This window comes from Nesoenas mayeri (assembly GCF_963082525.1).
Source record: "Nesoenas mayeri genome assembly, chromosome: 17".
NCBI lineage: Eukaryota > Metazoa > Chordata > Aves > Columbiformes > Columbidae > Nesoenas > Nesoenas mayeri.
Genome location: NC_137565.1, coordinates 5,562,910 through 5,577,954, shown reverse-complemented (window position 1 = coordinate 5,577,954; position 15,045 = coordinate 5,562,910). Strand labels below are relative to the sequence as shown.

The 15,045-nt window shown below is 44.8% G+C and overlaps 1 protein-coding gene across 2 annotated transcripts; it reads right to left on the bottom strand.

Moving 5' to 3' along the window:
• Nucleotides 1-496: 496 nt before the first annotated feature.
• On the bottom strand, nt 497-11,650 carry USP30 (ubiquitin specific peptidase 30). 2 transcript variants are annotated; one of them, XM_080355212.1, is made up of 13 exons: nt 11,539-11,650; nt 11,187-11,296; nt 10,179-10,361; nt 9,542-9,645; nt 8,661-8,759; nt 8,143-8,185; nt 7,782-7,876; nt 7,015-7,074; nt 6,336-6,422; nt 5,654-5,734; nt 4,379-4,598; nt 3,593-3,701; nt 497-3,394 (listed from the first exon to the last, which is right to left on the bottom strand). In XM_080355212.1, exons 1-13 carry the CDS (start codon nt 11,610-11,612, stop codon nt 3,130-3,132), a joined length of 1,530 nt encoding a protein of 509 aa, XP_080211338.1. In that variant the 5' UTR covers nt 11,613-11,650; the 3' UTR covers nt 497-3,129. The 2 variants fall into 2 exon arrangements, with proteins under 2 accessions (XP_080211338.1, XP_080211339.1); XM_080355213.1 differs by having other exon boundaries at nt 8,143-8,182.
• Nucleotides 11,651-15,045: the final 3,395 nt, after the last annotated feature.

Here is a 15,045-nt window from a genome sequence, read left to right as displayed (position 1 = left end):
CCATGGTGCTACTGCACGGGGAGGGTCTTCTTCCTCAGGTCCTTTGTACACAAACCTGGGAGCATAAATGACCTTTTGGGGAAGATTGGGCTTTTTCATTGATATGGGCAATGTAGTGTGAAAGGCTATATCTTCTGAGAGTATCTGTTTTTCTAAATAATTATTCCTAGGGATTCCATTTGGACTCCCCAAAAGCCATCACCTTCTGTGCTGACAGTGAACCATGCTGACATGAGGAACGACCATCCAAAGTCACCAGTGGGTCTTGGGGAATCAAGCGGGGGTAAGTGAGAGAACGGGATCCCTGTGTAACCAGGATACAAATATCTTAATTAGTGATAGGCTCTGTCCTTCAGCAGTGGGTCTGTTAGGGCTGTGGAATTAATGTCTGTTTAGGCAATGTGGAGTTGGTACTTCCCACCCTCTGCTACTACCAGAAAATACTATATAGAGCATGAAGAGTTCCTGCACAAATTCTTCTTATCCAGTGAATGTGAAGTGCTGATTCTATTTCATATACCGCGTGTTGTTTGGCTTATAGCTTGGCTCTTTCTTTTAAGACATTACCGCACGTGGACAGCTACTTTTTCTAATAAGTTTGTTCTTTTATTGCTACTGTACAATTACAAAAATACCCCGAAGTGAAAATGCAACTTCAAACAGCGGTGCAGCAGTTTGACTATAGTATCATACATTTTTTAAATAATGCACAAAATAAGACAAGAATAATCCAAACACAGAGATGTCATCTTGGAGGTCTTATATGATTTTTTTTAAAGCCTTTACATTTTATTACCACCTTCTCCACCGTGGAAGCTTGCGAGTTTGATGAGTCTCATTTGCCTGCACAAAGCCCATGACTTCAGGCGAGCGTTGGGTGGCAACACCTGCAGAGGTCTTGGATGTTCCAAGTAGGCTGGGAGTAGCTACAACAGCTCAGGACCAGGACCAAGGTGCTGATACTTGCTTGCTTCCCCACCCTGAGGGCTAAGCCACGACCTTCTCCTCCTTCCTAACGGTGACAGCTAGAACAAATGCTGACTACTCAACCCTCAGCCTTATAGCCCTTGAGGAAGCTTTCAGAGTAAACTGAGCAGTTTATCTGTGTCTTATAGTGACTGTGCTTTCATTCTCAAACTGGCCCCCGTTGGAAAGCAGCTCTACGCAAAAGGAAAATCAAAATATATTGAAAAAGCAATTTTGCGGTAATATATGGCTTCACGTCTCTGTTACCAGCTGATGAGTTTAAGACTTATTCCACTGCGTGCGGATGGCCTGACCAACCTCCAGCGTTACTGCTTTCTAAACAAAGTGACCTGTTCAGATGAACTTCACAAAAATTCAGAGTTAAAAACTTTTAACAGGCCCTGTTGAGGACAGGTAGTGCAGAATATACACTGCTGGCAGTGGAAATGTTTTGAACTGTAGAGGTACAAATGCTCGACCTGCTGGAGCTGGATGCTTTGCAAGATGTTTTTCCTTCTCAGGAACATCAGTGGATTTGTAAAGCCTCTTATGTGCTATAAGCATAACTTGGAGCAGCAATTGTGACCCATACTCTGGAATGATGAGCTGTGTAAATAGTTTTTCCTAAACATGTATTACCACTCTGATTTTGGCTGGTTATGAGCGGAGCTCCGAACGCCTATGAGCTTTGGCCAGCAATGTGAATGTCTGAGGCACAGAGTTGCCCTAAAAAACTATTAAGACAGTTGTTACCATATGAAAACTTAGTTGCTGTTTTACACTGAAAAAGCTTGTCTGATGTAGTAATCTTTCACTCCAAGCTTGCAAGGATAGAAAAGAGCTAAAAATAGCCTATATATTTTATTCCTGGTCATTTAAAAGCAGCCAAAAGGATAATTTTTGCTGCTTCTCCCTCCCTTTGTTTGGATTTTTTTTTTTTTTTCCTTAACATGTAAAACAATCTAGAGCAGCAAAGGACACCTTACTTGTACTGATTTGGCAATCTGTTTATCTAATGCGGTGACACTCATCTTCTCAGGTCTTGGGAAGTAGTTCAGCAGCAAGAAAGTGCCACTAGTCCCAACGTAACTGTGTGTGTTCCAACGTAACGAGGATGCTGGGGTTGCTGTACAGCTCAGCTCACAATCACGACCGGTACAAGCTCCAAAGCTCGACTGTAAGCTCAAGTGTTGGAATGGCTGATGAGAAATGGTAGTTTTCAGCATTAAAATAGGAAGGGTGAGTCTAGAACACCAATAACAGTAGCCTTGAAATCACAGCATTAAAAGTTGTAGTCGATCCTACAAGCAACCATATTCAACAGTTTCATAGTGACAAAGGAAATGACAATACTGATTGGGAGCAAATGCTTCTGGCTCTTCATTTCAGCTCTATTCCAAAGATATAGAGCAATAAATTGGGGTCTCGGCTCTTAATAGATTAAAAAAATTCTCTTTTCTCCTGGAAAAAGGAAATCACTTTAAATCAGCAAAAGTACTTCTGTGATGTATAAAGAACTAAAATATTAGGGAAATCATGTGAACAGGGAAGTTGTTTTTTGGATCGTGCATGTAGAGAAGCCTTATTTGTTGATTAGCTGGGATACCAAGAGAAATCCGATTCTTTTAGTAGTTCATCCCATCGTCTTGAGGCATTTATCAGAACGTAACGGACACACGGTGAACTCAGACAATGGTGATGTAGCTCTTTGAATAAGCTCAAGGCACTTTGTTTCTTAAATCATTGCCTTTGATAACAGCAGCTTCCCATTGACTGCTTCTAGGGCTCCCCTGTTCAGAAAGGTCTGCAGTGAAATGTGTATAAAGCATCTCCCTTGGAAAACGTACGTATGCATCAGAATATGGAAAATATCCTTAGGAAGTCTGTGTGAAAAGTCTGTTTCAGAGCCGTGATGCTTACAACATTACTACTTAACAGAACGAACGCTCCTTTAATGCAGATATACTTCGGACTGCACAACGTTAGCAGACCAACTTTGGGCAGCGTAATTTTGGTACAAAACACTCCCAGCAGGAGCCAGCCATTGCCAGAGGGAGGGGGGCGTTAAAGGGCCTGTTGTGGGTTACTTGCATAATGGACAGGAGGTGCAACGTAGATTTCATTAGAGGAATTTTGTCAGTGTTTGTCCTTCTGCTCTCATCATCACTCTTCAGCCCTCAGCTCCACGCTTTGTTGCGGTGCCCTCGAGTGAACACGCTCGTAGAAAAGCAAGTAAGCGCTAGAAGAAAGGACCTCCTGCAAGCTGGCTTTGCGAACAGTGTCGTCCGAAATCCACAGCCACTGGCTGCTGACGGCCAGCGGGTGCTTCGCAGAAGGCGGCGAGCGGCGGTACGTCACAAAGTGTCCCGAGTGCATGTCTCCGTGGTGAACCACGACTGCCATCAGACGGTAGAGGTACACGGGGGAACTGGGGGACAAATGAGAAGGGAGAGGGTCAGCAGCCCTTGGGGACCACATGTCCCACAAACAGCCCCACTTGCTCCATCTTCAGCTGCAATTTATTTTTAAAGCAGCTACTATGCAGCCTCATAATAAAAACAGAATAAAGCAAGACATAATTTGAAGGGACAGAAATTCCATGGTAGGGTACAATCTCTTAACTTACCTGCACTCAGGGAATGCAGCAAGTGGAAAAGTTCCCGAGGACGTTAAAAATGAAGAGGAGCAGGCACCATTCATGAAGAGTGGCTTAGGACCAGACGGCTGTTCTGCATCTGCAAGAGAAAGCAGACATTCAGTAATTTAACTCAAATGCTAATGACAGAGCTTCTGTTCCAGCAGTACCTTTCATCACAGAACTGGAAGGTATTTTCCTTATTTTAATTCATTATATATCACAATCACTTAAGAAATGCAGAGGAGTATAATATCCAAAGACAGTAGTAATTGCTTTTACATGACACAAATTTGAAAAGGACTGTGTTTACAAAATCCCAACTAAATAGAATATTGAGCTGCCTAAATGACAGACCCACTACAGCTACTTTTTCTGACTGGTTTTTAAGAAGACACCATTCCCACATTCTTCTCATGCTTGCCCTGAAGCCTTAGAAGAGATCACTAACAAGATAATCCCCAGGACTTCCCAAGTTCAACATTCCTGCATCCTTTGGACGTAAAATGTGTGAGTTCTATGCTATCTGGGACTTTTTTGCTTGTTTCTAAGCTTTTTTTTTTTTTTTTAATATTTAGTAGGATCAAATGCAACTATTAAAACTGAACTGTAAACTTGGACCGGGGTATCCTAATGCTTCCTGCAAAAGGGGTTTCTACCCGTCTTTTTTTGCGCAGATTCACATACAGATGCTGCTCTTATGTTTATTCTGTGATTAGAATGTTTTATCACTGAAACATAGAAATGATGAATAAATCTTATTTTCAAAATAAGCACCTGATGGTTTTACTGCCATCCCATCCTTTGTTCCAGGCATTGCCTCTTCAGAGTTTTTCTGGTTCAGCTCATTCTGGCTTGATTTATGCACAGGAATGCGATATTTGTAGATGTCCATGATGAGGAACTCGTTGAACTGGACGTGTTCGTGCCGTTTCAGAGGAGTGCCTTGGTTTGACCAGCTCAGCCTTTGCAGGTGGATGCACAAACACTGAGGGAGCTTCAGCGACGTTCCATAGAAAAGGAGAATCAAAATAGATTTTAGAAGAAGAGAAACGGCTGTTTGAGTGAAAAGCGTACAAACGGAACTGCTTAGTGTGGTGGGTAAGGAAATGCATCACGAACTGTTCCCTTATGTGCTGCTGTATCTGTGCATAAGGTTATTGGCTATAGTACCATAGGACATGACACAAACTCACGTGTCCCCTGAGATTTCCGATAATGCCACTACTGCTCCCTCAGGAGGCAGCAGAATAGCTAATATGAATAGTTTTCTCCAAATGGAAGAAAAATCAATAAAAATACATCTGTGTTCCTAAAAGGCCCACCTGTCAATCTTATTTAGCTTGTCAATCTGTGAGGTAGAAGTGACAACTGGAATTTGTTGGAGCGAGTTGTTGTAAGACATTTGCTGATACTCAGTAAGTAATGGCTTTGCACAGTGAGAGCACCGGGGAAAAAAGGTCAAGTAGTTATAAATATCTGACATTCAAAGTCGTGCCAGGGTTAACCTCTAGCAATAAGTACGTATTATTATTAATGGTACCTGAGGCTTTTAATTACAGAGCAGTGCTCTGATGTCTTCTGCATCATGTGATTACAGAGCAAAAAATTATAAAAGCTTCTAATATAAACTACACCTGATGTTTAGCAACATATTCACTTGTCTAAACCAGCTGATTTTAGAACACTTAAATTTCTTTGAAGTGAGCAATTGCTAGAGATCCTACAAACATTGTATAGATGAATCACTTCACTTAGCAAGGAAATAGAGAAATAATGCAAGACATAAACTGCTGCTGAGCCAAACTCATGTTTAGGTGTTTTGCTGAATTGTTTTGAGCAGAATTCTCACATTCTTTAAGCTATAGACTTTGATGTTTTGCTGAATTGAGGCCTTAATGCCTACAAGTATTTGACAAATGAGCTTGCTTTTTACAGTAAAATGTTGAAGTAGTCTAATAGCAAGAAGTGGGCATCAAGCAGAGAGACCAGAGAAAGAAATTACTGCGTGATAGGATTTAAAATCAGATTTGCAGGGTTAGCTTGCCTCACCTTTCCTAACTTTAATTGCTTAACAAATGTTGTTCTCTGGTTTTCTATATTCTGTCCATTCAGAGTCCCTTCTGCCTGAATCTGAAATAAAAGGGAAAAAAAATAAAGCCATTTGATTACCGGCTGAATGAGATTACACAACAGTGCAGGTCTGCACACTGGAAACAAAAGCAATCACCTAGCAGAACTCTGCTCAGTAAATTAATTACACCTACAGTTTTCTAGGAACTTTCTTAAGAGGCTGGTGGCCTGTCCTAGTGGATCAGAATTCTAGACCAAAATCAACCAGAAACAAGCATTTCCAGAACAAGCCCCATCTCCAGGTTTATGAGTAGCCATTTGCCAGTTCTGTTCATTTTCAAACAAGTCACTTTAGCTCTGTGCTATCATCAAATTACAGGCAGCTGTAAAATACTGTTTAAAATACCAGAACAAGAAAAAAATATCCCACATATTATCTAAATAATACCTGGTAACTATAGAATAAAATATTTGTAATTTTTGTAATATTAGTAATAAACAAAACTTCCAAATATTCTGTGAGATAAGACCTCCATTTTAAATATAAGAAATCCCAGGCAGGCTAGAGGCTTTCCTGAAGTCACAAAGGAGAACTGAAGCCATAATTTTGTCAGCAGGCTTAAAACTGAGCTAGAGGGTTACATAAATTAAAATGACATACTTTAGTGCAGTTGTCACACACAACATCCTTTACAGATTCAGAGGAGATGAAATGATGGAGACAGTGGTCCAGCGTCATAGGACGACCCTAAGTACAAAAAAGCCCAAAATCATGTGCAGTAATTTTCAGGTGCATACCACTTGATTTTGTAAAAGTAGGTTCTACTTGTCTGGAAAAACAAACCTCCAGCAGACATTAAGTAACAAATGTTATAGTTCAAAAATGTGCTGTACATTTTTCTCCAAAAATCTACAGTGCTGTGTCATTCGAAGTTTTTCAGACAGCCAAAAAGAAACAGAAACAATTTCCAATCCTATGTGGGGTAACTTGTGTACTCTCAGCACAGAGCACCCGAAGGTCACCTTCCAAGGCTGCCAGGAACACCCAGCCCTTGGGATACGACCTGCTCGGTTCAAATTACGCAGGAAGGACCAAATATTCCACCAGGAGAAACAGAAAACTCTATTGGTGTCAACAAAGTCATGCTTGTGCTAATTGGTAATTTGCACTAACACGTTAGTCATCAGGTACTGTATTAGCACAACAGGCTAATTTATGGAAAGGCAGAAAATAAACGGTAGCTACTTATTTACACTATAGGCTGTGGCATCTTAAAAAGGCTCTAGTGAAGGAAAAACCGTGACATCGGGCAGGTCATGCCTTGGTGTGGGTTACGTACCCAGACAGCGGCTGGAATACTCAGTGAGAGACTGTCGAAGGTGTCGTACCTCACAGGACTCTGCAAGAAAGTATTTCACATATCCAGTGAGGTAAAACCGATGACAGTCCAAAACAACCCTGCCTAACCTCTCGGTGCCCTCTGCTGTCCACAAATATTTGGGTAAGAAGGTCAAACCCACCCACTTTCCCAAACGCCGCGCTAGGAAACCCCGAGGCGGGTGCACAAGGTGCTGCTGAGCGTGTTTCTGCGGAAGCTGCCCCTGCTCACTTACATTTGTTTGCAAGTTTTGAAAAGTAAAAGTACTGAATGTACTCTTACAGTTTGATCTATAAATTTTATTTTCTGTATGTTTTTCTTTACCCAGGTTATCTTCATCTCCTAACTCTGGAGAACTGGACTGCAACTTAATTTGGCTTTGGAAGTGCAATCTCAATACTGTGTGCTGAATGTATAGCTCGTCCTAAACCACTGCCCATGTGAGTAGATTGTCAAGTCTATGAGAGCTGTTGTACTGAATATTAAGTATAACAAGACAGCTGTTATCCCCCAAAAGTGGCTCACACTTCATTTTCTTTAGTATATTTAGTAATACACATTCTCGTTCATCACCAACACCATAATAATAAGTACCTGAAAAAATAACAGTCTAAGCTGTCAGTCCTGCAAACCTTTGGAGCTTAAACCAACCATGTCAGCAACAAGGGATGACGGTTTCAGAACATCCTTTTTCATGCACATATATCACCAGACACACATTCTTATACCTGGTGTTCACAGTGTTTGCAAACCATGTTGCTGGTCAGCCGCCCGTGAAAAGGATGCTGAGATCTCCAGTGATCTGACACGGGGGGAAGAGACCCTGAAACACAGAGTTGAAATTGTCCTTTTATTTTCAGGACATTTGTGTTCAGCACCACAATCCCACATTTTTGGATCATGGTAACAAAAGTAACTGGTCTAAACCATGTTCTGTCCCACTGGCAAATAATTAACTTTTTTTTTTTTTTTACAGTTGAATAGATGTATTTCAGTCCAACACAGACAACAGTCAATTAATATTATCCCCTTAATAAACAAAGTGACTACACTACGAATATTCATATTTCAGAATGGAAAAAAGCATACCTCTTGTTCTGCAGCTTATTTGCTTTTGGGTTATTGCTGGCTGCTACAGAGGAAGATAAAAGATTTCATTAACCCTACCTTAGAAACCAATAAGTATTAAATATGTTCTTATTTCATCCCAATTGTGGGAGTTTTAGTGTCTCTTTATATAAATTTCACCTCCAAATGGACTATTCCATAAATGTCCATTGTTCAGCTTTCAAACCTCTTTCATGTGTCACCTCTCACAGATTAGAGTAACTGCTGGCACAGAACAGTGTCCGTCCGAGTATTCCAATCCCAATATTCCATGGATTTAGGAATGCAAAAACGCTCATGAAAGTGGGATCACTGTTAATTCAAATACATTTGCTAACAAATGTATTTATTCTTTTGACTGCCTGGCCTACAGCTTCATTTCTATCAGAGTACTAAGGAACAGCTTTGTGAACATCAGACACTTGACACTCGCCACACTTGGGAATCTAGGGAGGCTACAGAAACTTCTGATAGTGAAATAACATGAATAAAGGAGTCACCTCCAGCGAGTGTACATCGAACAGATGTGTCACACGTGGCTGACGATCTCGTTCATCTTCTAATGAAGATGTGAGGACATGGAAGAGTTCATGAGCATCCTATTAGATAGAGATAAAAAACTAAGAGGAAGCGAAAACAGACATCAAAACATACGCCAGGAGTACTGATACACACATGACTATGTCATTTAGTAGGAAATTAAAGGAAAAATTACTGCTTAGAGCCCACCTTATGTATTAGCAATAATTTTTTGTGCATCTGCTGCCATTTTGCCAAAAAGCTTTTTCTATAAAGCTGAACTTTGTAACAGCACACATTATTAAAAATATTCCGGGCCATGTAAACTCGAAAGAGACTAAAATACTGGGAGAAAAAAATATGAATGCATAAATGCCTGCTTTCCTTGATTTCAGTAAAAGCATAATTGAAATCTCTGCTGTTTGCTTTGGCTCTGAAACAGCAAAGATAGAACCATATTTCCTGAGTGAGATAATTGGTTGAGTTCATGGGCCAGCTCCACTTAGGGGCTGAAAATACTGAAAATAAGATTAGAAATCTTGTATGTTCCACATCACTAAATCTGGATATGTCAGCAGAGTCCATCCCTGGAAGCAGCATGGCACGTTAGCAGAGACCCATTATCTAGAGCAAAATTAGGGCTGTATCCCCTCTATTTTAACATTACTGGCTCCATTGTACCAAATCTGACGGTAATTAAGTATGAGGGTTTGAAGCAGTGAGGGTTTCCAGGACAAATATCCAAGCAAACTGAAAACACTATTCATCAATCAAATCATCAACCGTAGCTTCAATTTTCTGTGCTTCCAGATCTAAGCACTGAGGTGTACGCCGGGCAATGTAACCAGAATTCTGCAATCACCTGCTCTTCGAAGGAAGAGATCTGCCACCGGTACATCCGTAACACTTCCAGCAGGCAGCTGGCGTCCAGGACGTCGTCTTCTGTCACCTCCTGACAGGACAGAGCTGGAGACATCGTGTTGAAAAATGTTAGAAGGAGCCTCAGAGAACAGTGAGAACCCAAATCTGTTTTATTTTAGACTGTATGTTAATTAAGCGCCATATAATTGATTATTTTCATTAAGACAGATTGCTTAAACATTTTATTTGCTTAAGTAGGATGTAACTGATATATGAATTTAGCACAGAGGCAAGTCTGAAACTGGTCACTGAACTGGGCTCAGAGGCTTTAATATTTGTATCCAACATCATACAGAGGATCTGACTTAATCGGACATATTTTGGGTAAGATAGCAAGCTTGGAAGAAAAAGCTTAAATCATTTTATAATATATCCTGAGCACACATTTAATTGTGATCATATTTTTCTGTTTCTTCAATTTTACCAAGTCCATTTTCATACCGTTTTAACCGTTAACACTCTGAGAACAATAAAGACAAGACCACACAAGCTCCCTTTTAAGAAAGGAGGCTGGAAATGATGACATTTACACTAATATTTTATTCCTAGTTTATTGCAGCATGAAAATGTTAAAGTACCTTTTAGGAGATGCAGCAGAGTGACTGACAAGTAGCGATGCTTAGTGGACGGGTTCTGATCTGTCTTGTATTGGGCTGTAAATTCCTCCAGCCACTTGATGAAGGACGGGCAGGAGGATAAACCTTGCAGCAGAGAGTTCATGAAACAGGTGTTTCCCAAGTTCAGAAGGCCGGGTACAAGCCCTGCGAATTAGAAGTGTCAGAGTTTACAGCGTGAAGTGTAAGAAAACTTTCCTATTTTCAGCAGCAAGTGTTGTGTTAGGTATTAAAATTACACAAAACTTCACTTATTTCAGCTTATTTGCTACTAGCACCCATCGAAAACTAGAAAACCCTGGTACGTGCATCAGCATATTGTGAAGTGTTTATATCCTGGTGGTCTCTGTGACTTACAGTGCTGGAAAAGCTTTTTAAATTGTCTTTTTTATCTGAGAGGAAGAGGTTCCAACCAGTAACACTGAGGTTCAGGATTATTCAGTGTATAAACGCTAAAATTCTTGGTTCCGATATATGGTGTAGCAGCCCCTCGTTGTGCAGGGTCACAGCTGCCCCTGAGGTGACGGCCGCACCATTGGGCTCCCCATGGAGCTTTTGCTGCCGCTCTCATCAGGACGTTGTTAAGAAAACCTCCAAGGACTAATTAAGGTATTTCTGTAGGACTCTGCTCAGCGAGACTTTCCCTTCTCTTGTACTTTGGTTCAATAAGAACACATTTGGTTTGCTATCCAGAACGCAAAACAAATAAAGTGTGAAACGTCAATTGACGTAATTAACACATTGCGTCAGTAACAGAAATCCTTTGGTCAGTACTTTTTAATTTCTGAACAGGACAGTGACCAAAATCTTATCTCTAGCAAGAGAAATTAATTTACAAAAGCGAAACGGGTGCATGTCTGACCCCGAGGCGAGCGCTCACACGAAACGGAAACACACGGGAGTCGCATTTTGGGCTCTTTTCGCGTGTTTTCGGTGCCCGGGACCCGCCGGCCGCCCCCGGGCCCTCCGTACCTTTCCTGCGCCGCTTCCTCTCGGTCATGGGTCCCCACAGCACGTACATCCCCGCGGCCACGGCCGCCGCCACCCCCCCGATAACGCCCCAGTTCTTCATCACCTTGTACCTGAAACGGGAGAAAGAAAATAAGAATAAAACCCAAACAACCGGGGAGTCGCTACCTCCGGGTGAGGGGACGCGAATCGGACGCGGGGGGAGGCCCAGGAGGCTCCCGCCGGTCCCGCTGTCATTCCCGGTGCCCGGGGCAGGGGAGGCCGCTGTCCCCGGGCTGCCAGCGCCGGGACTCCCGCCCGGGCTGCCAGCGCCGGGACTCCCGCCCGCGCTGGTCCCCGGGCCGCCCCCACTGACCTGGCCACCGCCCCGGCCCGCAGCAGCCGCCGCACCGGCCCGTCCGCCTCCGCGGCGCCGCCGGGCATCACCATCCCCCCGGAACCGGGACCCGCGGGCGGGCGGCGCGGCGGAGCGGCCGGCGGAGCGCCGGAAGTGACGCGGGTTGCCCGGTTACCGCGTGACCGCCCCTAGCGACGGGCGGCGGCGCTGGCGGCCGGTTGCTAAGGCCGCGGGGACAGCGGCCTGGGCCGGGCAAAGGCGGGTGCAGCGGACATGGGTGCCGGCGCTGCCCATCCCCTGGCAGCACCTTGATCCCCAGAGGGGACGACCTTTGCGGGGGGTTGGCTCAAAGCTGTGCGGAGGAGGAGGGGTGGGGCCGGGGCTTAAATCCCACAAGCTCAACTTGCACCAGGCGGGGTTAATGTTGGATATTGGGGAAAATTTCTTAATGGAAAGTGTTGTCGGGCATTAGAACAGGCTGCCCAGGGAAGGGCTTGTGGCACTCTGGAAACTCCTGGAGGGGTTGAACTGGCATGGAGATGAGGATCTCAGGGATACGGGTTAGTGGTGGAGTTGGGAGCGCCAGGTTAACAGGCTGGACCCGGTGATCTTAAAGTTATTTTTCCAACCTAAATGGTCTATGAAACCACCCAAGCCCTGTGGAGAGAGAACAGCTCTCCTCCCATGGCACATGCGAGCCGCGAGGCTCCTCCATAGCCCCGACACCCCTTCCCGCTGCACCTGCCATCTGAGGGCTCCTCTCTGTCTGCTCTCCCCCTGCTGCTGTTAGGTTTTGTTTTTAACTGGTGCACTTTGAGGACTCTTTAGAGCAAGACACATTTCATGCCAGTGCCAGGAGAGGAGGCATCCGGGAGCGCTTGCAGAATGACTGACACGTGCAGCTTTTGAGAGCACCTCGAGATGGCAGCTGCTGATCATGTCTGCGGGCCTGGCGGGTAACGGGCTCCCCCTTCACACCTCCCTGCGTTAATTCTAACGACCTTTGTTAGCAAAGTACACCCTCTGTGTCCTTCTGGCCGAGTCCTTGTTGGAACCTAAGAGGAGAGTCTGCAGAGCAAGGGACCAGACAGCAAGAGGCTGCGAGAGACAGGGGAGCCATGGACAGAAGAATGTGAAGAAATAACTTTGTCCTGACAGCTGCAGTGTATGGGAGCAATGTACCATTCTCAGAGCTGTCTCATGTGCATTAAATACCTGTGACAAAGGAACCAGTGTGCTTAGATGACCCAATCTCACATCCTTAACTTACTGGAAAATCGGACCTTGCTTATTAAAAAAATATTCTAAAAAGTTGTTGCTTGTGCAATTAATGTATAAGCTAAAACTCCACTCAAAAAATGCCATTTTCTATAAGGCTTTTGGAAGAAGTGACCCAGAGTCTCTGTGAATGTTCTGTGGATAAACCTCATCCTGGAACTCCAAGAGGCTGCTCTGCTGGGACCTCTCTGATAAAGGCCCATGATGACTGATCTGCTCTGGAAGTATCAGCCAGTAAATCCTGCAGTTGTACTGACTTTATCTGCAGTATTTTACCCCATGAAACAGAGCAGACTTCTTGGATCAGCGGAAGTATTGAACTATGACCTGAATTTGTTCAACTTAATTCTTCTTCCTCGCTGTCGCACTTTTCACCTGTCTTCATTTGACATTGTCTTGATGATTTCAGGCCATTTCTCCAATTTGTCAAATGTATTTTAAATTTTAATCACATCAAATGTCTCCTAGTCATCTTCCTAGCATATATTTCCCCCTTATTTTCTCCTGCAGGCCTTTCTCTGCAAAGGATTTTCCTGTAGATGCAGGAATATGCACAAACAAGCTGTTTATTCCAACTAAAGGACAAGGCCTAGGGAGAAGAATGTGCCAGGGTGACAGTGTGTCTTTCACCACTGCCCTGGGCAGCCTGTTCCAATGCCCAACAGCCCTTTCCAGGAGGAAATTGTTCCCAAGATCCAACCTCAACCTCCCCTGGCACAACTTGGGGCCATTTCCCCTCATCCTGTTGCTTGTTACCTGGGAAAAGAGACCAACACCCTCCTAAGCCTTTATTCTCACCCTGGGAGCAGGGGCACCCAAACCTTCTTGGCTTGGCCTTCCCTGGGGATGTCTCCATCATTTTCTCCTGTCGGTGACATTCCCGAGGCTGCACCCTGCCTGTGGGGGCTCCTCAGACAGTGAACCCCTGGGGGACGAGGACAGACGGTGGCACAGGAGCCGAGCCCGGTGTGCCCCAGGGTGGCACCTCCAGAGCAGTGACAGGAAGGGCAGTTGAGCTGAGCTGTGCCGAGCCATGCCTAATAGAGCCAAGCTGAGCCGTGCTGAGCAAAGCCGAGCTGAGCCAAGCTGTGCTTAATAGAGTTGAGCTGAGCGAAGCCAAGCTGAGCTGAGCCATGCCTAATAGTGTCAAGCTGAACTGAGCCTAATACAGCTGAGCTGAGCATGCCTAATAGAGCTGAGTTGAACCAATTTCTAACAGAGATAAGCCGTGCTAAGCGATGCCAAGCTGAGCCAGGCTGTGTCTAATAGAGTCAAGCTGAGCTGAACCAAATTATGCCTAACAGAGTCAAGCCGAACTGTGTCAAGCCATGCCTAGTAGAGTCAAGCTGAGCTGAGCCAAGCCATACCTAATAGTCAAGCTGATCTGTGCTGAGCCGTGCCTAGTAGAGTCAAGCCAAGCTGAGACATGCCTAATAGAGTCAAGCTGAGCTGAGCCAAGCTGTGCCTAATAGAGCCGAGCTGAGCCATGCCTAATGGAGATGAGCCATCCTAAGTGAAGCCAAGCAGAGCCAGGCCTTGCCTAATAGAGTCAAGCCGAGCTGAGCCAAGATGAGCAAAGCTGAGCTGAGCCAAGCTGTGCCTAAAAGTTGAGCTGAACCAAGCTGTGCCCAATAGAGTTGAGCCGAGCTGAGCCAAGCTGTGCCTAGTAGCCAAGCCAAGCTGAGCCAAGCCGTGCCTAATAGAGTCGAGCCGAGCTGAGCTGAGCTGTGCCTAATAGTCAAGCTGAGCTGAGCTGAGCCAAGTCATGCCGAATAGTCAAGCCGAGCTGAGCCAAGCTGTGCCTAATAGTCAAGCCAAGCTGTGCCTAATAGAGCCGAGCTGAGCTGAGCCGAGCTGAGCCAAGCTGTGCCTAATAGTCAAGCCGAGCTGTGCCTAAAAGAGCCCAGCTGAGCTGAGCCGAGCTGAGCCAAGCTGTGCCTAATAGTCAAGCCGAGCTGTGCCTAAAAGAGCCGAGCCGAGCTGAGCTGAGCTGAGCCAAGCTGTGCCTAATAGTCAAGCCGAGCTGTGCCTAATAGAGCCGAGCTGAGCTGAGCCGAGCTGAGCCAAGCTGTGCCTAATAGTCAAGCCGAGCTGTGCCTAAAAGAGCCGAGCTGAGCTGAGCCGAGCTGAGCCAAGCTGTGCCTAATAGTCAAGCCGAGCTGTGCCTAAAAGAGCCGAGCTGAGCTGAGCCGAGCTGAGCCAAGCTGTGCCTAATAGTCAAGCCGACCTGTGCCTAAAAGAGCCGAG